Below are 25,820 nucleotides of genomic sequence, written 5' to 3'. Positions count from 1 at the left end.
AAACAATATTGGTAGCAGTTTTTAAAGAAATTTTACTTCGGTAGTAGTTGATAAAATCTGAATTATATGTGGTAGCAATTATCAAAAACCCTAAATTTAATATATAATTTTATGATGATAATAATTAATATTATAAGTGTACATGTTTATACTAATAATTATTTTATTTTAAGGAAATTGACCATCTTCTAGTCTTCTATAAATATTTAGGAAAATTACCAAATATCTTCTTTGTTTTAGTCTCCTTGAAATTGAGCATCTTAACTAATTATTTTAAGGAAATTGACTATCTTAATTAATTATTTTATTTTAAGGAAATTGACCATGTTTTACTTTCCTACAAATGTTTAGGAAAATTACCAAAATTTTATATAATTTAATTTTAACTCAAACTATATAATATTTGCATTGAGATCCCTTAATAGGGTCCATCACACGGTGTTGGTGATTTAAAACTATATAGTATAATTAATTTGTATAACTTTCTTTAATTACATTGAAGTCCCTTGGTTTTTGGAATTAATATATAGTATTGATTGATAGAGGCGGGCTCTCGTGAGTTTGTACTCACAAATTTCAGCCCTTAGATCAAGAGCAACCAACGACCAAGATTTGCCCAGCTATAATTTTTTTAAAAAAAAAAAAGGAAATCGTGAAAAATGCAAAAACAATTGAAAAGAAGAACATAATTTTCATTCATGCGATATTACTTTCTCTATCTAACATCTCTCCTCAAAACAAAACACAGAGAAAAAGATACAACTTTGAAGATTGAACATTACCAAATCAAACTTCAAACTCAATAATACAGGTATCAGATTTAATTTTATTGTATTGAATTAATTTTTCGAATAGAATTATATAGAATTCGTTAATTTGCATTTTTCGAATGATGATGATGCACTATTTATTATATTGAATTCGTTGATTTCATTGTTGTTAGGTATAAAAGATGGAGAACGAAATTAATAACAACACAAGCGAAGAAATCAATTCCACAGTACCACAATGAAAACAGGTGATGACGAATTCATGAATGTAATTGGTGCGATTTTTGAATTTGTTTCGTACTTACTGGATTGAATTCAGTGATAAAAAAACGCAATAACATAAGAGTAACAGTAAAATAACACGATGATATATGCATACTTCATTCATGAATTACACGAAACCTTTTCTACTTATAACTAGTTTTTGTACCCGTACAAAAGCACGAGCCGTTTTAAATATTAACGTGAAATTCCTTATTGCAACTAATCTTTTAATATTTAAAAGTAGTCTTTAAATTTTTAGGAATGAAATGATCATAAATAATCACTATCTAGTTAAAAGAATGTCCTATATATGAGTACTTATATTTATATATTTCGAAATTTGACACAATTAACATAACATATGAAATAATAGAATTATGTTCGGTAACAAATACTTTTAATAACTACTATATAATGACCATGTTGCATATATAATACGGAGTATCCAACTACTTAAGCTAAAAATTAATAGTTATATAGATATTAGTCAAACAATTACTCTTACATGTGTTTATCGTACCCACCGATGAAAAGCTTGCTTGTAAGTAATGTAAATAGTCTATATTCGTGGCGCCACGGATTACGAAGAATCGGTCGGAAAGCATATCTTAATTATGATTGCCTTGGTCCAAATAACCATATCTAAAAATTGTTCACAAAATAAGTTGGTTAAAATAGCTTGATAAGAACAATTAAACTAAATAATAAAATTAGAGACAAAAGATAATTATAATTCAAAACTATTTTGAGAGAATACAAAACATTAGGCTTCCAAAAAAAAAAAAAAAACTTGCATTTACAAGGATGTACAGAAAAATTAGTCTTATATATAGAGACTAATTTGAGTTCATGATCTTACCTCTTTGTTTTCTTTGTCTATGTCTTTTTATATTTATCGATCTCCTCATATTCTTAGGTGTTAGAAAACATTATAATATTTATTGTGCCATCTTAATTAGGGTGCACTAACAATCTTATAAAGTTAAATGTTAAATTAATTAACTATAAACTGAAGACAAAAGACAATTATAATACAAAACTATTTTGAAAGATCAGTAAACATTAGGATTTCCACAAACACACACACCCAAAAAAAAAATTCTAGCATAGGAACCTCTTTAGGAACTCTCTTTAGGAACCTCAGCATAGGACAAGGACTCATCAAGCTCGATATTCTCAACCTCAAGTATATGTGACGGGTCACTCACATACTTCCGAAGCTGTGAAACATGAAAGACATTGTGGACTCTATCCAAAGCCGGTGGTAAAGCTAACCTGTAGGCTACCTCGCCTATGCGGTCCAAAATCTCATAAGGACCTATAAACTTCTGACTCAACTTGTCTTTCTTTCCAAATCTCATCACACCTCGCATAAGTGACACTTTCAAAAGGACCTTGTCCCCTACTGCGAACTCTATGTCACCGTGGTGCAAATCGGCATAACTCTTCTGACAATCTTGAGCTGCTTTCATCTTTTGCCGAATTACCCGAACCTGCTCAACCATATCCTGTACCAGCTGTGGTCCTAAAACCACTGCCTTAGAACTGTCATCCCAACACACTGGACTTCGGCACTTCCGACCATACAAAGCCTCAAATGGTGTCATCCCGATACTCGTATGATAACTGTTGTTGTATGAAACTCGATCAGATCTAGCCTGTCCTCCCAGCTGCCCCCAAACTCCATAACACATGCTCTCAACATGTCCTCTAAGGTCTTGTTAGTCCTCTCCGTCTGACCATCAGTTGCTGGATGAAAAGCTGTGCTCATCTTCAAGGTAGTACCCATCAACTCTTGTAGTTCTTGCCAAAACTTGGATATAAACCTCGCATCACGATCAGACACTATATCCGTAGGTATATCATGTAACCGAACCACATGTCTCCTATAACCCAAGGCCAGCTGCATCTTAGACCAAGTATCTTTCATAGGAACAAAATGAGCTGACTTCGTTAACCGATCAACAATCACCCAGATCATGTTATTACCTTGCTGTGACCTAGGTAACCCCACAACAAAATCCATAGAGATTGACTCCCACTTCCACTCAGGTACCTTTAAGGACTGAATCTTACCCTGTGGTCTCCGCTGCTCACCCTTGACCCTCTGACAGGTCAAACATCTAGCCACGAACTCAGCTACATCCCTCTTCATGTTTGGCCACCAGAAAGTCTTCTTAAGGTCTTTGTAAAGCTTATCACCACCTGGATGAACCGAATAAGGAGAGCAATGAGCTTCCGTCAGGATCACTCTCCTCAACTTTGCATCCTCAGGAACACACCATCTCCCATCAAAATGAACACTCCCATATGTGTGGATAGAAAACCTGGAAGCTGTGCCACTCTCCACTCTTGACTTCCACCCTTGGATCTTAGGACCAAGCTCTTTCTTACTCTTGATATTCTCATACAGGTCTGGCTCGATCGTCAAATCCCCGATGGCATCCCCTTTCCTTATCATACAGATCCCCATCTTGGACATCTCATCACTCAACTTCAGCAAGGACATGGCCGTACATAGCGAATGAACGCTCTTCCTACTCAAAGCATCTGCAACAATATTAGCCTTACCCTCGTGATAGATGATCTCCATATCATAATCTCCAATCAGCTCCATCCACCGTTTCTGTCACATGTTAAGCTCTTTCTGAGTGTAAATATACTTTAGGCTCTTATGATCGGAAAACACCTTAAAGGTTGCTCCGTAAAGGTAGTGCCTCAAAATCTTGAGAGCAAAAACAACTACACCCAGCTCTAGATCATGAGTAGGGTAATTCTCTTCATATGGCTTCAGCTACCTCGAAGCATAAGCTCTAACTTTCCCTGCCTGCATCAAAAAACATCCCAGACCATTCTTTGAAGCATCGGTATATACTTCAAAGTTCTGACATCCCTCTGGCAAAGCTAGAATAGGAGCTGTGGTCAAACGTTCCTTTAACGTCTGGAACGGCGTCTCTGTAACACCCCCATTTATTTAAGGGCCTGAACTAGGACTCCTCAGATAAATGACGGTGTTACCATCTCGGAAACCCGAGGCAGTAGATAACAAAGGAAAGAAACACAGTACTTTATTAAAATATTTTTAGTGAGATTACAATTGGAATTAAAACAAAGCCTCCAAAAATATGACCAAAAGATAAAGTTTGATAAAACTACTAATAAGACTAAGGTGGGCTAGGCACTAAGTCAGTCATCCAAGCTCTCTTCCCGGCCAGCTCCCATCAGTCTCCGAAATACCTGTCAATCTGCTCCCCAATAATTGGATCATCACAGGCGTACACGAATAAACAGGGTCAGCCGCGAAGCTGAGTAGGGAAAACAATGAAACAATAAAATATGATATGCATGCTCCTCCGTCACCTCCATCTCCATCTCAACTCATATCTCATATCTCATACCCCGGACAACCTTGACCATACCGATCCCCGGTAGACTATATATATCGACCGTAGCCGATCCGCTCCTTGTTGAGGACACCAGGGCAAGTCCTGCAGAACCCGCCTGGGCCTTATCACAACTCACATCATATCTCAACATCGTCACTCCTACACCATCCTCCAACTCCAATGCATATGAAATGCTCAACAGAAACTAATGCAACACAATATATATATTAATGAATGAAATCATGCCAGCTACCGAATGTTGTGATAACAAATTCAACACGATCAATTCAGTCAATCACCTTCCCGTATATGAATCATAACGTAACTCAACAACCACGAATCAAGTCAACACAATTCAACAACAACGATAATAGGTCAAGTGTATTTCCCTACCTCAAAGTGCCAGCAAATCCAATTAAGCAGTTAAAGCAGTCCAGAAAACAAAGCAATGCATTTGATTATCGATCCTTCACGAATCCGTCACCTAAAACAATTATAATATTTATAATTACTAACTACTAAATATAGACATCTCTCAAAATAGAAACTTTCCCGATATAGTAACTTTCCACTTTAATCAGTCCCGCCCCAAAGTCCATCTCTAATTATTTAAACGACTCGGGGATTAAATTAAATAACTTATTTAATGTCTCGGGAATAATTTATTTAAAAGACTCGGAAATTAAATTAAATAACTAATATGATGAATAAAAGATTAAACGAATCATATGATTTAAGAAATACCCGAATCAACTTTAAACAATTCAAACATCCCGACTCAAACCCGTCTTTAATTTTTTTAATGCACTCGGGAATTAATTAATTAATTAAGAATACGACCCATTACGAAATGTAACGATTAAACCATGAAAAACCCGTTTCAAACTAAAACAGCCCGTACCCCCTTCACACGCACCCACTCTCCTCACGCACCGCCTATACCACCGCGACAACCACCAGTCGTGGTCCCCACTTCAACCCAGCCACCCACAACCACCCCCACTGGGGTCGACTGCCGCCGACGGTTCAAACCAAAGCCGCCATTTGGCCTGGTTCACCACCACGCATCACCAACACCTCTCGTTCTCAACCTGACCACCACCGCAACCCACAACTACCCCCTGCCAAACAACCACCATTCGACTCGCCACCAACCCACGCACACAGACAACCTAGCACCACCTTGTCGACCTCCCCCTAGTCGACGGTGGCACCACCCCAAAGCTACCCATCTAAACCCGTCTGAAAATCAATAACCAACCTGTTTTGCCCCCCTTACTCGATGTCGCCTGTTTCTGCCACCCTAACCACCTACAACCACCAAGGTACTCGCCACTCACCACACTACTCCCCTACCCTGCCAACCACCACTAACAACACCTCTATAGGACACGAAACAACAACCAAAACCCGACATCAATACTAAAACAGAGGAAAGGGGGTTGACCCATACCTTTTTCCGCCACCGGAACTTGACCACCTATAGCCGCCTATGAACGTCGATAAGCTCCCCTATCTCTTCCTTGTTGCGTAGTCACTACCCACGGTCACTCACCCTCTCTCTCTATGCGAAAATGTTGAAGTTGGAGCTGATGAAAGGAGGGAGGCGTGAATGAGGGAGGCGGGTTGAGGGAGGCTGTTTAGGGTAGGTTTAGGTTTAGGGTTTAGTTGGGTTTAGGGTTAAATGGGCTAAACAGTTAATGGGCCAACTCAGCTGGGTTAGCTCATAATTCGAATTCTTATAAACCCGACACAATTAACTTATATCGATACAACGCGGGTTAAATAAAATAACTTAACGAAATTATCGACTCAATATTAACTCGACATAATTAGTAATATAATATGTATAATAATTAATAATTAATAATATCCATTTAATTTATTATATAAAAAATACGGGGTATTACAGTCTTCCCCCCTTAAAATGAACTTCGTCCCGAAGTTCGCTCCCTTACCCAAACCTCAGAAGGGTATTGTATATCGTTCATACGGGCGTCACGCATTTCTAACACGGTTAACACAAACTTTTGACACATTAATTAAACATAACAAATACGAAATGTTACATTCTGCCCTCCTAAAAAAATAAACTTCGTCCCGAAGTTTAACTCATCTTCTCTTAACCCAATTAACTACAACTAATAACTACCCGCGAACACAAATGTCTAACACTATGTAATCATCTGAGAACACCGTCATCTTCCATCTAACTTCCGATCTCAAACTCAAGTAACTCAATAACCATGGTCTCCCTGGACCGCAAACGTAACTCGGCACAAAGGCCCCACAACTCAAAACTCAATACCAGTAGATTAATCACACTCTCCTTTTACACATCAACCAACTAACCGAAATAGGGACAAAACATATAGAACTCATTTGCATAGGTACCCCACAACTAGACGTCAACTTGGTCAACTATAACCTACAAACAAGTGCAGATTAAGCATCAAGATTTTACAATCCTACCCAACTAAAAACATGGTTACGTCCTCGTAACCTTCATTATTATAACAAGGTTATCAAACTCGCTAACAACCGGAAGAGGATAAAAGATTCCCAACTCATGCTCAAGTTAACTAATCCTTACCAAAGACAATCAATATATAAACTCTCTCAAGGAAGCTCGTTACCAGTAAAATCATTAGTAATTATTTATTTTACCAATCATTGAAATCTCGTACCTTAGAAACATAGGGGATCAATCACATAAGAAAAGAATTAGGGTCAAAACTTAATAAATCGATTTATGAAAATTTATAACCTAATAGGTCCAGTCTGACTTTCCTTTACATAATTGTATGATTTTTAGGTACAGACATACGTAATCACCGATAAAATGAAGACAACCAGTTTCGCAATACTTATCATCCTAGAATTATTTTAATCCTCACAACAAAAGGGGTTTGGTATTTATTCATAAATGACGAAAGCACATTGCTTTGCAAATTTTTACAAACTTATTGGTCGAGTCAAACAAGCGAGTAAACAACGATATTGGAAAGTTAACATACAAGACTATCATGCATAAAATTTCGTTCTTGGTATTGAATATATTTAAACTGCACCCAACGTCATGACGTAAAAGATTAAGGTATTTAACTACACCAATTTTACAAATATTCGTTACCTGTCATGCTAATATTAACGTACCATGTTGACACGCAACTCACTTAAATCACCACATTACATTTCCCGTTTTGACACTCGTAACTAACCACAACCCACCAATTCACTACATGAACGAACAACAAGACTAAATTAACCCACTACTTGTGACTCCGTTCTAGTTTCATTTCTCTAGACTAGCAACTATCACACTGACTGAAAATCTCATTTCGAATTTATACTCACACGACAAAATTTAACTTTATTTTCAAAAACTTTTACTTTCCTACTGGACGGTGAATAATTTTCTCAACATAATCTTGTAATAGGGCCGTCATAGAATCCATTTACAGCTCACTACGAAACTCAAAATCAGATAAACTTATTTCAATTCTTTTAAACAAAACAAGCTTAGGTGTCGACTCATATATCGTAATTTACAGGTTCATCTTATTCATTTCAGTCCTATCTTTATTAGTGAACGACTATTACTTCAACATTCGGATTTAGTTGCACTTCTTTACTCAATTATATTCACGGCTCAATTAAACGTAACTATAACGACTATCATTTAAACCAATGCATATCATGTGAATCATCAAAGGGTTATCCCATTATAATTGTCAATATAATTATCATAAACAATCTTATTAAAATATAATTGATAGTGACGACTCGAGAATATAGATATGTCAAATGTCGTGTTATATCAAACAGTTTCCTTTATATTACACCCATACAATTGCAAGAATCACTTTAGCATTTTATGACAATATAATAACGAACATATCCGCTAAGAAATAACACACTGTTTATTATCGTGTCATAGGTTCCGGTCCAATGGAAATCATTTAATGCGACGAAGATAATAATTATAACTATGGGCACACAACTCAGATGACATCATTCATGTGGAAACATTTAGGCATAATCATTATTACCACCCATTTGTAAACTTTTAAACATAACTATTGTAAATATTCATGCGAGTATATTAGAACAATCAAATTACTTTTAATACCATCAATTTTTACTAAGATGTGACAATATAGTTTTATATTTATATATATCCGACTACTATGCAAATATGATGCACACACCAGAGATATTATAACATGCCAAATGTATGTAAATTATGCAAACAACTGGACTCATATAAAATATTTCACCCTTGATAAAAAATCAAATTAAGCTATCCAATTTTACTCAGACTATCATGCCAACCATGTTATCAACTAAGTTTTAAATTTTTGTCACTTGTTAGGATACATAATTACTGAACATGCGTGCTACTATCGCCATATGAAACATTATAAATTCTTACTACTAAAGCTCATGAATTAACCAAACAATTGTATGAAATTTTAACATAGAACGCACATTTTAAATGTTTTGATTTACGTTGTACCTTCCAAAATCACGAATAAATAACTGTTTGATTAAAACTTGATTCATATTACTTTTATAAAACATGGTGGGTTCAAAACACAGGGAAAAAGAATTAGGTTTAAAGCACAAGAATTCCATTTTTAAAGGATTTTACAACTTAGTTGGTCCAAACAAACATGTGACAGTTATTGGTTCAAAAACTTGGGTCCGTTTGCAAAATTTATTATTTAATATTGAAACCTCAAGATTTTTCGCGGCTTATTAATTTGGAACATATGTGAATTTTATGATCGATGGAGTGGAATTATGTGAAAATTAATTATACCATTTAAATGAGGATTTTTACAAAATCGTTGGTCAAAACATCATCGCACGTAACTTCCTAACCACAGTTCACTAAAATATTTATTACTCATAATCCGTATATCATATAAGCGTGAAACCAACGTCAAATGATCACTAACTCACGAGGCTATTTCTCATAAAATTTTCATCGATAGGCAATAAACAGAAAAGAAATGGTAGTAAGGTCAATTAAAGGGTAACACCAACCAGAACGAGTTTTATCACTAAGTTATTCATTTTCTATGTTCCAATTCTTATAACTATACTATCAATACTAATCCATCCTAACTTAAATCTCACACTTTACTTACGTAATCATCTATCCCATAGAATCCCTTCGCATCTCGATCTACTCCGTACATCTAATCACGATTGCTATGACTATAAACGTGCAATTCAATAGTGTTTCTAATTACTATCACAATACTATACTAACATGGCTTTGGGATCACATAACCGCATATTACTTAGTCATAGTAGTGCTATCAACACATCATTCATACAAATTACTTACCGTAGCGTTGTCCTGCAGAATGGTTAGAATATATGGGTCTCAAGATACACATCAACTCGATTATGCAATAATCAATGTAGCAATCAGTTAATACTTAGGCAACGATATTTGAATTTCATGCTCAACCTCAAGCAACTCTTCTACCCTTTCTCTCATATACACTCGGGGTTTCGGGTCAAACCGAGAGGGGGCTGTTCGGTGTGAGGGGGCCCCTAACTCATACCTTACCTTAGTGTGCTCCTAACGAGTTCTCCCGGGGTTCATTTTAATTAGACACATCCTATGTTCATTGGGCTCATTGGTTTAGGCTTGAGGATCGTTCGCTCTGATACCACTTTGTAACACCCCCATTTATTTAAGGGCCTGAACTAGGACTCCTCGGATAAATGACGGTGTTACCATCTCGAAACCCGAGGCGAGTAGATAACAAAGGAAAGAAACACAAGACTTTATTAAAATGTTTATAGTGAGATTACAACGGAATTAAAACAAAGCCTCCAAAAATATGACCAAAAGATAAAGTTTGATAAAACTACTAATAAGACTAAGGTGGGCTAGGCACTAAGTCAGTCATCCAAGCTCTCTTCCCGGCCAGCTCCCATCGGTCTCCGTAATACCGTCAACTGCTCCCAATAATTGGATCATCACGGGCGTACACGAATACACGGGGTCGGCCCGCGAAGCCGAGTAGGGAAAACAATGAAACAATAAAATATGATATGCATGCTCCTCCGTCACCTCCATCTCCATCTCAACTCATATCTCATATCTCATACCCGGACAACCCAGACCATACCGATCCCGGTAGACTATATATATCGACCGTAGCCGATCGCCACTCGCTTGTTGAGGACACCAGGGCAAGTCTGCAGAACCCGCCCTGGGCCTTATCACAACTCACATCATATCTCAACATCGTCACTCCTACACCATCCTCCAACTCCAATGCATATGAAATGCTCAACGTAAAACTAATGCAACACAATATATATATATTAATGAATGAAATCATGCCAGCTACCGAATGTTGTGATAACAAACTCAACACGATCAATTCAGTCAATCACCTTCCCGTATATGAATCATAACGTAACTCAACAACCACGAATCAATTCAACACAATTCAACAACAACGATAATAGGTCAAGTGTATTTCCCTACCTCAAAGTGCCAGCAAATCCAATTAAGCAGTTAAAGCAGTCCAGAAAACAAAGCAATGCATTTGATTATCGATCCTTCACGAATCCGTCACCTAAAACAATTATAATATTTATAATTACTAACTACTAAATATAGACATCTCTCAAAATAGAAACTTTCCCGATATAGTAACTTTCCACTTTAATCAGTCCCGCCCCAAAGTCCATCTCTAATTATTTAAACGACTCGGGGATTAAATTAAATAAATTATTTAATGTCTCGGGAATAATTTATTTAAAAGACTCGGAAATTAAATTAAATAACTAATATGATGAATAAAAGATTAAACGAATCATATGATTTAAGAAATACCCGAATCAACTTTAAACAATTCAAACATCCCGACTCAAACCCGTCTTTAATTTTTTTAATGCACTCGGGAATTAATTAATTAAGAATACGACCCATTACGAAATGTAACGATTAAACCATGAAAAACCCGTTTCAAACTAAAACAGCCCGTACCCCCTTCACACGCACCCACTCTCCTCACGCACCGCCTATACCACCGCGACAACCACCAGTCGTGGTCCCCACTTCAACCCAGCCACCCACAACCACCCCCACTGGGGTCGACTGCCGCCGGCGGTTCAAACCAAAGCCGCCATTTGGCCTGGTTCACCACCACGCATCACCAACACCTCTCGTTCTCAACCTGACCACCACCGCAACCCACAACTACCCCCTGCCAAACAACCACCATTCGACTCGCCACCAACCCACGCACACAGACAACCTAGCACCACCTTGTCGACCTCCCCCTAGTCGACGGTGGCACCACCCCAAAGCTACCCATCTAAACCCGTCTGAAAATCAATAACCAACCTGTTTTGCCCCCCTTACTCGATGTCGCCTGTTTCTGCCACCCTAACCACCTACAACCACCCCAACAACCACCAAGGTACTCGCCACTCACCACACTACTCCCCTACCCTGCCAACCACCACTAACAACACCTCTATAGGACACGAAACAACAACCAAAACCCGACATCAATACTAAAACAGAGGAAAGGGGGTTGACCCATACCTTTTTCCGCCACCAGAACAACCACCTATAGCCGCCTATGAACGTCGATAAGCTCCCCTATCTCTTCCTTGTTGCGTAGTCACTACCCACGGTCACTCACCCTCTCTCTCTATGCGAAAATGTTGAAGTTGGAGCTGATGAAAGGAGGGAGGCGTGAATGAGGGAGGCGGGTTGAGGGAGGCTGTTTAGGGTAGGTTTAGGTTTAGGGTTTAGTTGGGTTTAGGGTTAAATGGGCTAAACAGTTAATGGGCCAACTCAGCTGGGTTAGCTCATAATTCGAATTCTTATAAACCCGACACAATTAACTTATATCGATACAATGCGGGTTAAATAAAATAACTTAACGAAATTATCGACTCAATATTAACTCGACATAATTAGTAATATAATATGTATAATAATTAATAATTAATAATATCCATTTAATTTATTATATAAAAAATACGGGGTATTACAGTCTTCCCCCCTTAAAATGAACTTCGTCCCGAAGTTCGCTCCCTTACCCAAACCTCAGAAGGGTATTGTATATCGTTCATACGGGCGTCACGCATTTCTAACACGGTTAACACAAACTTTTGACACATTAATTAAACATAACAAATACGAAATGTTACAGTCTCACAACTCCCATCCCAAACAAACCTGGTCTCTTTTCTCATCAAAGCTGTCATAGGCCGTGCTATTGTAGAAATGTCTTTCACAAACCTCCTGTAGTAGCCAACAAGGCCCAAGAAACTCCGAATCTCAGCGACACTCTTCGGTGATTCCCACTTAGTCATGACCTCAATCATGCTAGGATCCACGAACACCCCCTTCTTAGATATCATATGACCCAGAAAAGCCACCTCCTCTAACCAGAACTCGCACTTAGTTAGCTTGGCATAAAGTTGATTCTCTCTCAGAGTCTGCAAAACCATCCTCAAGTGCTCCTCATGTTCTTTCTTGGTCTTGGAGTAGACTAAGATGTCGTCGATGAAAACAACCACAAACCTATCCAAGAACGGTGTAAAGATCCGATTCATCAAATCCATGAAAGCTGCTGGTGCATTGGTCAAACCAAAAGGCATCACCACGTACTCATAGTGACCATAACGAGACCGGAAAGTTGTCTTTGGAATATCCTCATCTGCTATCCTCAATTGGTGTTAACCTGACCTCGGATCGATCTTGGAGAACACACCTGCTCCACTCAGCTGATCAAACAAGTCATCAATCCTAGGCAAAGGATACTTGTTCTTCATTGTCACGGTTTAACTCTCTATAGTCGATACACAACCTCATACTCTCGTATTTCTTCTTTACAAACAGAACTGGAGCTCCTCAAGGTGACACACTTGGCCGGATATAACCCTTTCCTAACAACTCATGTATCTGTTTCTTCAACTCAGCTAACTCTTTAGGTGCCATACGGTATGGTGCTTTGGATATAGGACTTGTTCCTGGTTTGAGCTCCACGTTGAAATCAACATCTCTCTTCGGCGGTAACCCCGGTATCTCCTCAGGAAAGACATCATCAAACTCTCCCACCACTGGTATCTCAGCAGCTGTCTGCGGCTCTACTCGGCGATCTCTCACATTACAAAGAATCAATGGGCACTTGTTCCTCAAGCATGACTTTAAAGTCATCACAGCTATGAACTAACACTTAGGTCCCACAACAAACCCCTTATTAGACACCCTTATACTCTTGGGACCCTTTAAAGACACTTTTTTTTTCCGACAATCTATCCTGGCATCATACTTACCCAGCCAATCCATCCCGACAATCACCTCAAACCCATCCATAGGAAACTCTAACAGGTCTACCGGTAAATCTACCCCTCCAACTAACATAGACACTCCCCAATACAACTTGACACATGATAGAGACTCCCCAAAAGGTATGAACACATCATCCTTTACAAGTTCAAACTCCCCCAAGGCCATAGATAAAGCATGACTCCTAGACACAAAAGAATGTGTTGCCCCCGAGTCAACAAAACAAAAGACGGTACATTATGAACAAAAAAGGTATCGGTGACTACATGTGCATCATTCTGAGCTTCCTTCTTATCCATCATGAAGAGCTTTCCACTGCTTTTCTGCCCTCCTCCTTGGGCCGAAGCATTGGAAGTACTCGGCTTGGCTAACGAATCCTGGGTGACACTGTTGTTTTGGCGCTGATAAGATCCACCACTGTTGCGGTTATAACCACCATTGTTGCTATGTCCACCCCGATTGCCCCATGATCCACCCGGCCGGTTGCTTACAAAGCTCTGACTCGGCCCCTGAGAGAAGCTTCCCTGATAAGCTCCCGAGCCTACTCCAGTCTTGGCACTCGTGCACTCTCGCCTCTTGTGGCCTACGCCTCTACAGTGGAAGCATGTAAGGTTGGAGTTGTCGCTCGTACTCCGACCACCACCTCTTCCCTAACCACGAGATCCCCCAGAGAAACCAGCCCCACCGGAAAAAGCCTTAGCATGGTTGAAGTTGCCCTTCTTGTTACCCGACTGATTGTTGTTTCCACTATCACCCTTCCTTTTCTCCACAGCAGTCCTTTTTGTAACCTCTTTTGAGAGATCTACCATTCTCTCAGCTTGACCAACTCTCAGGTACACATCCTTAAGATCAGTGACGACTCCAGCTGGTAGACGGTTCATGATCTTGGCGGACAAACCCCTCTCAAATCGAAGAGCTAAACCCCTATGCCCCAGCTGCATGTCCTCAGCATAACGAGACAACTCTAGGAACCGGTGATAGTACTCGCTGACTGTCATATCATCGGTCATGGTGAAGGAATCGAACTCTGATCTCATCTTGTGACGGATATACTCCGGCACAAACTGCTCCCTCATAGCACTCTTCAGACCTGACCAGGGAATAGCCCCTAAACCCTCAGCTTGGTAGTAGGCTCTAGCATCCTCTTTGACGTTTTGCCACCACATTGTGGCCTCACGTCTCAGGTAGTACACTACCTGTTCAACGATCATATCCTGCGGACACTTGACCACCTCCATGAGACTTTCCATCTCACGGTGCTAGTTCTCAAGCAACTTAGGTTCCCCAACGCCCTCATAGGTGGGTCGGTTGAAGCGGGCGATGATGATGCTAAGCTGAGTAGCATCCTCGGGCTTCTCCGCCCCCTTTCCCACATTCTTGAGAGCCTAAAGAAGAGCCTCTTGTTGCTCGATCATACGAGCAATCTCATCAATGGTCATCTCAGAAGCTTGAATTTGCGCAACAATTCTTTTAGGCGGCATTTTGAGTTGATAAGAAACAAGGAAACGTAAGCACAAAAGCCTACGGCTCAAAATGGGTGTGACCTTCCGCCAAAGAAGTACTCGGCCGAGTACACAGCAATACTCGGTCGAATAAGTACTACTCGGTCGAGTATCACTGATACTCGGTCGAGTAGTCTACTCCAGTAGCCAACGTGAAATTCACAGAACTCATACTCGGTCGAGTATAAACAACACTCGGTCGAGTATTCTCTACTCGGTCGAGTATGCCTATGTATACTCGGTCGAGTTGACACTCCATTAGCGATTGCCACTAACCAACAAATAACACTCGGTCGAGTGCTTGGTTACTCGGCCGAGTACCCCCTACTCGGTCGAGTACCCGCCCTGCTCGGCCGAGTCATGCCAAAACGAGCTAAAAACAGTACGTAGTATCTTCTATCATGCTTTCTATCCCAACAATCAAACACATTACGATAGAAATCTGAATGCCACATAATAAACATGTATCATGCCAATCATTTAGATGCTAAAACCGTTTCCTAAGATTTCACATAACCATTCTTTTCACTTCGTTACCAATTCTCAATATTCTTTCACCAATTTCACACACACATTAACCTTCTACTACATGTTCCAACCATTAGACTTTAACATACATACACATGCATTAAACAACTCTCAACACATTCCCCAGTGATCGGCTTGAGTTAGTGTGGGCCATATTGCGACTACGGGAAGTCTCCCGAGTCCTTGTGGTAGCTCCAAACAACTCTCCCCGGGTTCATTTTATTTAGACGCCCTAAGTTCATTGGGTTCATTTGTTTTAGGTGCCGGAATCGTCGGCTCTGATACCACTTTGTAACACCCCCTCATACCAAGGTGCCTTACCAGGACCACCCTAACATGAAAGAATGTTACCATCTCGGTTGCCCGAGGTTAGTATATATCAAAAGCGTCTGTTCCAAACACATTTATTAAAAGTACTGTAAATATAAATGGTTACAATAATCCAAAATCCAACAAAAGTGAATCTAAATGTTGACAACTACATAATCATAAGCTAATACTCGCAACTGTGATACTACAACTGGTGTGAAGACTCTCCCATGATCGCCCAAGCTCACCAAATGCAATACCTGTCACCATCCCCGAATGGATCACAGCAGATTCCACAAAACAACAACAACGGGGTCAGTACTTTTCAATCAAGATAAGACAAATACACAAGGTAACCTGCTGATCATCCTCCAACCCCAATCTCCCTATCTCACACAATAACCGACTACACACCGAAGTGTGTAGCCTTGCCAGATTACCCATCGCAACAGGCAATGCTCGCCGCCAGTGGGGGACCTTCGCCAATCCCCACCTAAATCCCGCTCATCAACGAACGATATCCTTGTCCCTTAATGTGCACATCCCCTCCCGTGACGGGTTCCACGGAGGGTGAACTAGGGTGTAAAGCCACTCCCGCAAGTGACTCCACCACAATCATCACAACACCACAACATCACAACCACCACCACAACACCAACACTCTGATGATTAGTAGATAACAATATACACAATACAATCACATCTTAATTCAATCAACAGAAACTGAGTAGAGAAACCCTACCTTAGCAACAATCATCAACGATGGAATCAAAAACTAGAACGACTCCTCTACAAAGTCCTCGCCTAAACAATAATCACATAACACAATTACACATTGCACAATCCCATTTCCCCCAAATTCATAAATAAAGAAACCCTAGAATTGACCATTAACAACATAAGGATAAGACTTACCGGCGAAAGAACGAAAGACTGAATGCGATCACTACGATGTCCACACATATAGAGGAGAAATTTGGGAGTGATTAGAATGTCGTAAGTATGATTAGGGTTGCAAAATGATGTTTAGAAACTGTTTTATCGAATAAATAATCCCTAAACACTCTCGCATCAAACCATTGAAATATTACTCGTCAGACCGGATACTCGGTCGAGTATAGAGTATACTCGGCCGAGTATCCTCTACTCGGTCGAGTATTCATCATACTCGGTCGAGTATTCCTCGGAAGTAGTCAAACAGACTACATAATCCATGCTACTCGGCTGAGTAGGCTCTACTCGGTCGAGGACTAGCCTAAGGAATTCCGTAGTATTACACTTTGTCCCAAGAGACAGGAGGATTTTTGAGGAATTCTTCTGAGCCAGCCCAAAGGTAGTTTCTACAAATACTCATGATCTTCTTAATAACTGTGGTGGGGATAATAAACACTCTTGTCCAGTAAGAGTGTAACTGAGATAACACACTCTGCACAAGTGTCAGTCTCCCTGCATAGCTCAGCTTAGAAGCCCCTCAACCTCTAATCCTCCCGATCAATTTCTCCACCAGTCTACTACAATCACTCACTGAAATCCTTTTATAGGTAATGGGTATACCCAAATATCTAAAGATGAAGCTCCCTTTAGTAAACCCAGACAAATGCAACACCCTATTCACCACATTAAAAGGAATACCATTAAAGTGAATATAAGACTTTTCCTTGTTAATCTCCAAACCAGATGCCTCAAAAAAAGTGGCAAAGCCTCTAAGCTAAATAAGAATAGAGTTCTCATCCCCTTTACAGAAAAGCAGGAGATCATCAGCAAAACTTAAATGGCACAGCTTGAGAGCTTTGCACATAGGATGGAATTTGAAACCATTAGCACTAGTGACAACATTTAACACTCTTGTCAAGTATTCCATATACAAGGTGAAGATAAGTGGGGACATAGGGTCACCTTGCCTAATCCCTCTTTCGCCCTTAAAAAATCCAAAAGTGGACCATTCAATGCGATAGAGAAAGTTGGTGTGGTGATGCATTTCATAATCCACCTAATAAATTTCTGAGGAAATCTCAAAGCTTTAAGCATATGCTCAATAAATTCTCATTCAATTGAGTCATAAGCTTTTTTAAGATCAACTTTCATCATACATTTAGGGGAACAACTTTTCCTATTGTAAAGCCTCACCAAATCTTGGTTAGTTAAAATATTATCCACTATTTCCCTAACTTTTATGAAAGCACTCCGATTATCACTCACAATATCAGGCAAAACCAGAGCTAACCTATTTCAAATCACTTTTGTAATGCATTTGTATAATACGTTACAACAGGCAATAGGCCTGAAATCAGATACAGCAACATGCCTATTCTTCTTGGGAATGAGAGTTAAAATGGTAGAATTCACCTGTTTAAGCAAGCTACCATTCTGTAATAATTCAAGCACCCCTTCCTCTATATCCTTTCCAATGATATCATAAGCATCTCTGAAGAATTGACTATTAAAGCCATCAGGCCCAGGTGCCTTAGAAGATGGAATAGAAAACAAAGCTTTCTTGATCTCTTTAGGAGTAATAGGCTGTAAGAGCAGGTTGCTATGATCCTCAGTGACAGTTCTACCATTCCTCACAGTAGGATAGTGCACTCTAGTTACTGATTTATGAGATCCAAGCAGTGACTGATATTAATCAAGGAAGGCTGCCTCAATTTCATGCATTTTTGTTCTCACTACCCCCTGCATATCCTCAATAGCAAGGACCCTGTTCACCATCCTTCTCCCCTTACTATGACTATGGAAGTACTGACTGTTACTATCTCCCTCAGACACCCACTGAGTTTTAGCTTTCCGAGTCAAAAAAACTATCCCTAGCCTCAGCTAACTGCTTGTACACCCCAACATCTGATCTTTCATCCTCCTGTAATTGCCTGTTAGTGGGATCCTGGTGCAGTGCAGTCTGAACAATGTTAAGTTGGTGCTGAGAAAGATTAGCACTGGTTTCCACATTGGCATATGCTGTGCTATTCAACTTTTTAAGTGGCTGCTTTAGGCTCTTCATTTTCCTCACTATTTGATACATTTTCCTCCCATATATAGGCTGATTCCACACACTAGCAACAGTAGACAAGAACATTGTATCTTTCCCTCACATATTAAAGTACTTAAAGCTTCCTCTGTGTCTATCTTGCTGCTTCCACAGCTCTACCAAACAAGGGCAATGATCATAGAGCCCCTCAGGCAAGAAGGTAGTAATTGTCTCAGGAAACTCAATGACCCATTCTGCATTTACCAGAGCTCTATCTATTCTACTAAATACTCGATCCCCAGGTTCATGCTTATTGTTCTAGGTATAATATGCCCCCTCAACAACAATATCATCCACTTTACATTCAATGACACACTTTTGGAAATCATTCATCTCAGCCTCTGAAACAGATAAGCCAATCCTCTCATGATTAGATAAAACATTGTTAAAATCTCCAAAAATGATCCAGGGACCTTGCACCAATCTTTTCATTTGAACCAGTGACTCCCATAATGGATGCCTGTCAGCCACCCTATTTTTTCCATACACCTGTGGACACGGGCCCACGGGGGCGAAAAGCGAAGCAAGCTTTTCTTTTGTTTGTTTTGCATTTGTGGAGTCGCCACCAATTTATTGTGGAAAATTGGAAACCGTTCGAATACTTCGTGTCATGTCAAGACACAAAGTAGTGACATAGACACCAAGAACTCGTTACCCTTAGAATTCTATGTCTAGAATGACTCTGTGGATGCCAATGAACACGGATGTTCACAGAGATCTGGAGTAAGGGGTGAGGGTACGTATTAGGAAGCTCTTTTGATCAAACACCTAATCCCGCCCGCCTCGATAGCGGCCTCTACTAATGATTAGGGAAATTTTCTATACTCGATATATTGTCGATTTATATGCATGCAATGCGACATCCAACGTTTTAATCCTAGCATGTGAGAATTAGAATAAGTCGGTGAACACGTAATTTAGCATACAATTGAGTCAAAGTAGGAATTTAGGTTGATTACATGTGTGAGCATGCAAGCAATACGATAAAATAAATACAATAACAATACAATGGAGAAAAATTAAAATAATTACATCGGATTTATTGATTTATGTCGAAAATACATTTAAAACGGATGGTTTTAGAAAATAAATAATAAACAAATTAATGAACAAATTATTAGGTGATAATACGAATAATAGTAAATTAAATACGTAACTAATAACTAGGTCAAAGCAGAAACGGGAGTTCAGAGACAGAATTCAACCAGGAACAGGCGCAGCAGAACTGCGTCCCTTGGAAGAGGCGCAACAGTCGCTGCGTCTGTTCCTTGGCTCAGTTCTGGCTGTGAAGCCGGAATTGCAAGTTGTTAATGTTCGTGGGTGATTTAATGCTTGATTATGAACCTTTGACTCGGATGAAAGTGATTAATAGATTATTTACATGTGATTGGGTCATAAAAACAATAAAACATGAATCCAAACTAATTAGAACGAATTAATTACAAGATTAATAGATCAATTAATGAATTAAACAAACTAAACATAATTAATTAGGCTAAACAAGTTATTAATGATGAATTAACGGTGGTGACGATAAATAAACAGATGCAAATATATCAATGACGAATTCCAGAGATTCAATATGGATGAATCGAACCTCTAAAACTCGAATTTGATTTTATTGACGAAAACTCGCAAATAGGAATTATAAGGGATTTAAGTCGGGATTTAAAAGATGAATTAAATATTAATGAATTACTTTATATGTCAAATTATTATGCTTAAATTATTATATCAAAGAAACAACGAACGATTGAAAACAAAAGAAAAACAAACGGATTAACAAAAGACGAAGGAAGAAGAAAGGAAGTAGGAACTGTGGCAGCCTCATGAAGAGGCGCAGCAGGTGTTGCGTCCCTTCGAAGAGGCGCAACAGTTTTTGCGTCCTTTCTCGACGTCTGTCTCCTGATAATTCGTAAAAAAGGTTTAAAACGTGGTTTTACAAATCGGTTTTAAGAATACTTTCGACATAAACCTTACAATAATGATTACAAAATAAAGAACAATAATAAAAGAAGGATTTACACCCTCAGACATACATTCTTGACGAAACGAGATGAACTAAGTTAACGTTTAGTGATGTTCGACTCGAATGTACGACGAAAGTGCCCTATAGGAGGAAAACGAACAAAGTTGATTAATGTTGATTAATTGTGGAGTTGGTCAAATTGGTCGGTCATGCAAAATGAGGCTGGTACTCAGAAAGATCAGAGCTTACGTGGTCGATAGTTCAAGCACGTAGACGCCAAAAAGTAAGAACGTGGTCTAGAATGCAAAGGGAGAAGAGAAGGGCGGACACTCGCGTGAGAAATATGTGAGACAGAAGGTCTCTATTTATACTAATCACACGACGGAATTAGGGTTTTCGGAGAAACTTTGGAAGTGAATCTCGAAAAGATATGAAAAATACGCAGAACAGGACTGAGGAAGAGGCGCAGCAGGCACTGCGTCTCTTGGAAGAGGCGCAACACTTGCTGCGTCCTTTCCTTAGTGGTTTCCTCCTGCGGAAGAAAGATTTCCGTGTTTCTATTATGGAAAAGTGGATTAATCTCGTTTCCTTAATATTTTGTGTGAATATTACGGGAGAAATTTTACCAAAGATTAAAAATTGTAAAATATGGAATAGAAATATCCGGAACATTCCAGAACATTCTGACTCGGCATTTTAAACGGTTATTAGAAAATGAAGACGGGTTTTGGCCCGGACTCCAAATGTACTCTAATTACTGCCAAAACGACCGTATCAGCGCGTAGATGACAATTAAGAGGTATACACAAGTGTTTGAGCGATCACTTGACGATAAACTTACGAACTATCACAAATCATTCCATGTACCAAACATGCGGCCCAATCATCACCGGGTGGTTTGCGAAAGGTGCAGAAATGAGGTATCTACAGAGCCCCCACTTTGACTGAGGCTTGGACAAGGCGAAAGTCAAAGTATAGCCATCAGGTCAATCGAAGATTACAACCTGACGACTATGGCGACGCGAGGCGGCTCAAGGGGTCTAAGCCAAGGACCTGTTGTCGGGAACATTTTAGAGTCGGTCGACTATCGGGGAGGGTCGTTTAAAGTCCATTAGACTACATAAGGAAGCTTGCCAGCCATAAGAAGAGACCATACCTGAAATTCCTTGAGAATCAAGGAGAAACAAAACGCGATATTGGGAGAGGCAGCAAGACGTAGTCAGGAACTGCTGGGAGAAATCTGCTTGGGTCGGCTTCAAACAAACTTCGGAAGAGCTTGGGGTCGATGTTGATCTCCATGTCTCGAGAGGGATGATTGCCTGTCGTGAACTCTCGCTGGGGGAACATAATCGGAAACTTATCTCCATGTCTCGAGAAGGATGATTGTCTGTCGTGAACGCTTGCTGGGGGAATATAATAAAGGTATGTCGAAACACTCGTCAGAAAATATCCGCTCGTTGTGACAAGCAAGGTCTTGGTAAGAATATGGCGATAGTTTGCAGTTGGCTTGGAAATGCGGGTCCGGGCGAAGAATAAATGTCAAACGGACCAAATATGTGATATGGCATCGAGGAAGAGGCGCACCAAAGATGGGCCCACAAATAACGAATTTATAATGAATCTTCAAAAAATTCATGTGGAGGGAAACTGAGGAAGAGGCGCAGCAAGAGCTGCGTCTCTTGGAAGAGGCGCAACACCTGCTGCGTCTTTTCCTGAATGTGGCATTCCTGAGTAAAAAACCCGATGAAACAGGGGTTTTGTTTCATTATTTCGAAACACAAAATCCTCTAATTCTCTCTCAAATTCAAACCATTTCTCGTTAAAATTTGATCAAAAGCTTGCATTTGCCATGACTAATCGAGGTATGTGCATTATTTTTGCATTAATCTTCTATAATTGATCAAATTGAACCGACAAATTAGGGTTTTCAACCCTAATAATGTCGAAAATTTGGGGCTTTTCCTCCAAATAATTTTGCCTTGCAAAATTGACTTTGTAAATGGCTAATTGGTAGTATAAGGATCATAACCATGTATTTGTTTCGAATTTTCGTTGAGTTTTGAGCATTTGAGTGAAATACTGACGGTCTCACAGCTAAACCGTAAATCGCTTCGAAAATAGCCTTAGGATTGCCCACTTGTGACGAAACTTGATATTTGGAATCCTTGTATGATGGGTAAACTTCCTACCATTTCGGAATTTTGATTTGTGATGGCTTTTTTAGGACACTTTTCTAGGGCATAATCGCCGTTATAACGAAATGCTGTCGAAATTCCGACTCGAACCCATGACTAGGCTTCAATTTAGACTTGACTTGACCCAAATTACCACATGAGCGGTCGGGTTTGTGGGAAAATGGCCAAAGATGGCGAGAACAGAACGATTTCGGAGCTTTGAAAACTCGAAAATCCCCTAATCAAGGCTTGTCGTCGCTTGACGCGGCCTAAATTCACTTTAATTTTGCAGGTGACAAGGCTTCTAAGTCTGGGAGAGCTCCCATGGACGTGGATACCGCTCTTGACCCTTCTCGTTCGCTTGAGGAGGCGTTAGAGCAAGGTTTTACCGCCGCGGTGACGGCTGCTGAGGACGAGGTCCTCGAGGAGGAGGTTCTTGAGGAGGAGGAGTCCCCGAGACGGGCCAAAGTTGGACGGGGTGGTCACCAGCTGAGGGGAGCATCGGCGTGGGCTGAGACTTGGGACAACAAGCACCTCCTTCGGGCTGCAGAGGGTCACCTATCCTACAGGACGGTGAAGAGCTTGGTAACCCGAACTCATCACTCTTCACTTATCTTCTTTCATTTCCATTTGTTATTCCTTTTCTTCTTCATTTAAGCTAAAGATAGCTTTTGTTTCGAATCAAAATAGGCGGCCGGGAACATCAGATCGTTCTCGGGCTACACGACGGCGATGAGGTGCTACGAGAGGCTGTCAGCTGAGGAGCGATCCATCATCGAGCAGGGAGCGTTCGGTGCCTTGGTGCAGGCTTTGAGGGACATCACGAAGAGGAAGCTTCGGGCTAACCTTAGCCTGGTCCGACTTTTCTTGGACCGGTTCTGGGACTCGACCTCCACCTTTCACATGCCTTTTGGTGAGGTGGGGGTCACGTTGGAAGCCTTGGGTGGACTACGCTGGCGCTCCTCCCTTTGTGGCTGAGGTCCTTCGACCTAGGATCTCGAGCTGGTTGCTGCTTAGGACGTCGATGGGTCCCGTGTGGTACTTGGGCGAGCGTTTGGCTCGTCAGTGCTCTCGATATGTCTTGACGGTTCCCATCGATCCTCCTCAGACGATGTTCAGGGAGCCTTCTGAGGCTGAGAGGGAGTCTGACCTGGCAGGCGTTGGTGGTGACACCCTCCTTCTTCTTGGTGAGGACTACTCTGCGTTCCTGTACGGAAGGTTGGCGTACTGGCCGGTTGTGGTAAGTGTTTTACTCTTACCTTGATTATTTTGACAATACGATGAATGATCATCGGTTAATGGAAATCATTTGACTTTGTAGGAGGTCGAGGCGGCGGGCATCGAGCCCCCAGAGTACCCCGAGACCCTCAAGTACACTAACGCAATGGGGATGACGACGATCTCCGAGCTGCGTGACTTTGGCGTGGCGGTGACGAATGTTGGCTTGGATGAGTGGCAGCATCTGATTCGGAGGGTAAGTTCTCTAACTTGTATAATTTTGTTTAAGAACACATTTGCTTGATTTTGTCGAATCGTTTAGAATCTCTTATTCGAAATACAGGTTGCGCCATCCCGGTTCGTGGCTTTGTGGAGAGCAGCCAACCGGCTGCGGGCTACTGCCGTCGAGGCACTTGTTGGCGGTCGAGGACGTCAGGTATGAACCTTCCGTTTACTTCATTTTTGAATTTTCCAACTTTCCTTATTGTTTGATTGCTTGAAATGATTGACATGAGCCAATTGTTGCGTTTGCAGGGGGAGAGCGACCTGGAGCGAGAGCTAGCCCAGTCTCGGGAGGAGACAGCTCGTCTCTTGAGGGAGCTCGAGGTCCGTGATGCCGAGATTGCTGCTCTCGAGGCGAGAGTTGCTGAGTTAGGCGGAGACCATCAGTAGTCTCTTTGTTGTTTTTGTGTCTGCGGCTGTATTTTGTACATTTTTAGGACCTACATTTTGGACATTCAGATTTTGTTCGGGGCTCGATCCCCCAGTTTGGTGTACATATCCCCTTTTGGTTGTATATATGATGGCCTGAGTGCCTTTGCTACTGGGTTGCTTTGTTTGTACCTGCAGGTTAGCTTCGAACAAGTTTGGTAGATGACGGTTTATGCCATCATGCTGCCGAAATTTACACAGAAATTCACGTAGAATATACATTTGTACAGATGGCCTAAATTAGCCCAAAACAACGACTCAAAAATGCAAAAAATGCAAAAATTTTGCCGGAAATGATCGGACGGTAGGGAGGGCTACCCCCTAAAAAAAGAAAAAATAGAAACATACAAGTTTGAAATGGAACGGGAGTGAAATGATTCCCCGAAAAAGAAAATTAAAAAGAAATTTATAAGTTTGAAAATGAATAAATTAAATTGGTGAAATGATTCCCCAAAAAGAAAATTAAAAAAGAAATTTATAAGTTTGAAAATGAATAAATTAAATTGGTGAAATGATTCCCCAAAATGAAAATTAAAAAAGAAATGGACAAGTGTGCTAAAATGACGAAAATGTTGATATCGCCTCGAAATGCGTGCCCTTGGAATTAGGAAACACGAAACT

At 40.4% G+C, this 25,820-nt stretch overlaps 1 protein-coding gene across 2 annotated transcripts; it reads left to right on the top strand.

Annotated features, from left to right (window-relative positions):
- The first annotated feature begins 669 nt into the window (after nt 1–669).
- LOC141642735 (uncharacterized) lies at nt 670–25,306 on the top strand. 2 transcript variants are annotated; one of them, XR_012543406.1, is made up of 4 exons: nt 670–811; nt 944–1,018; nt 24,832–24,924; nt 25,023–25,306. XR_012543406.1 is itself a non-coding variant. In XM_074451652.1 (3 exons), exons 1-3 carry the CDS (start codon nt 24,655–24,657, stop codon nt 25,158–25,160), a joined length of 321 nt encoding a protein of 106 aa, XP_074307753.1. In that variant the 5' UTR covers nt 24,600–24,654; the 3' UTR covers nt 25,161–25,259. The 2 variants fall into 2 exon arrangements, 1 of the variants encoding a protein (XP_074307753.1); XM_074451652.1 differs by lacking the exons at nt 670–811; nt 944–1,018 and adding an exon at nt 24,600–24,744 and having other exon boundaries at nt 25,023–25,259.
- The last annotated feature ends 514 nt before the right edge of the window (nt 25,307–25,820 follow it).

This window comes from Silene latifolia, chromosome 2, assembly GCF_048544455.1.
Source record: "Silene latifolia isolate original U9 population chromosome 2, ASM4854445v1, whole genome shotgun sequence".
Taxonomy (NCBI): domain Eukaryota; kingdom Viridiplantae; phylum Streptophyta; class Magnoliopsida; order Caryophyllales; family Caryophyllaceae; genus Silene; species Silene latifolia.
This window is presented reverse-complemented; position numbering and strand designations above follow the sequence as displayed.

Bases quoted from the DNA above. Each gene is read 5' to 3' on its own strand.
- LOC141642735 (XM_074451652.1), top strand. From the start codon at position 24,655: ATGGGGATGACGACGATCTCCGAGCTGCGTGACTTTGGCGTGGCGGTG. The intron at 24,745-24,831 runs GTAAGTTCTCTA...TTCGAAATACAG, and splicing joins GGCAGCATCTGATTCGGAGG to GTTGCGCCATCCCGGTTCGT. The intron at 24,925-25,022 runs GTATGAACCTTC...TTGCGTTTGCAG, and splicing joins TTGGCGGTCGAGGACGTCAG to GGGGAGAGCGACCTGGAGCG.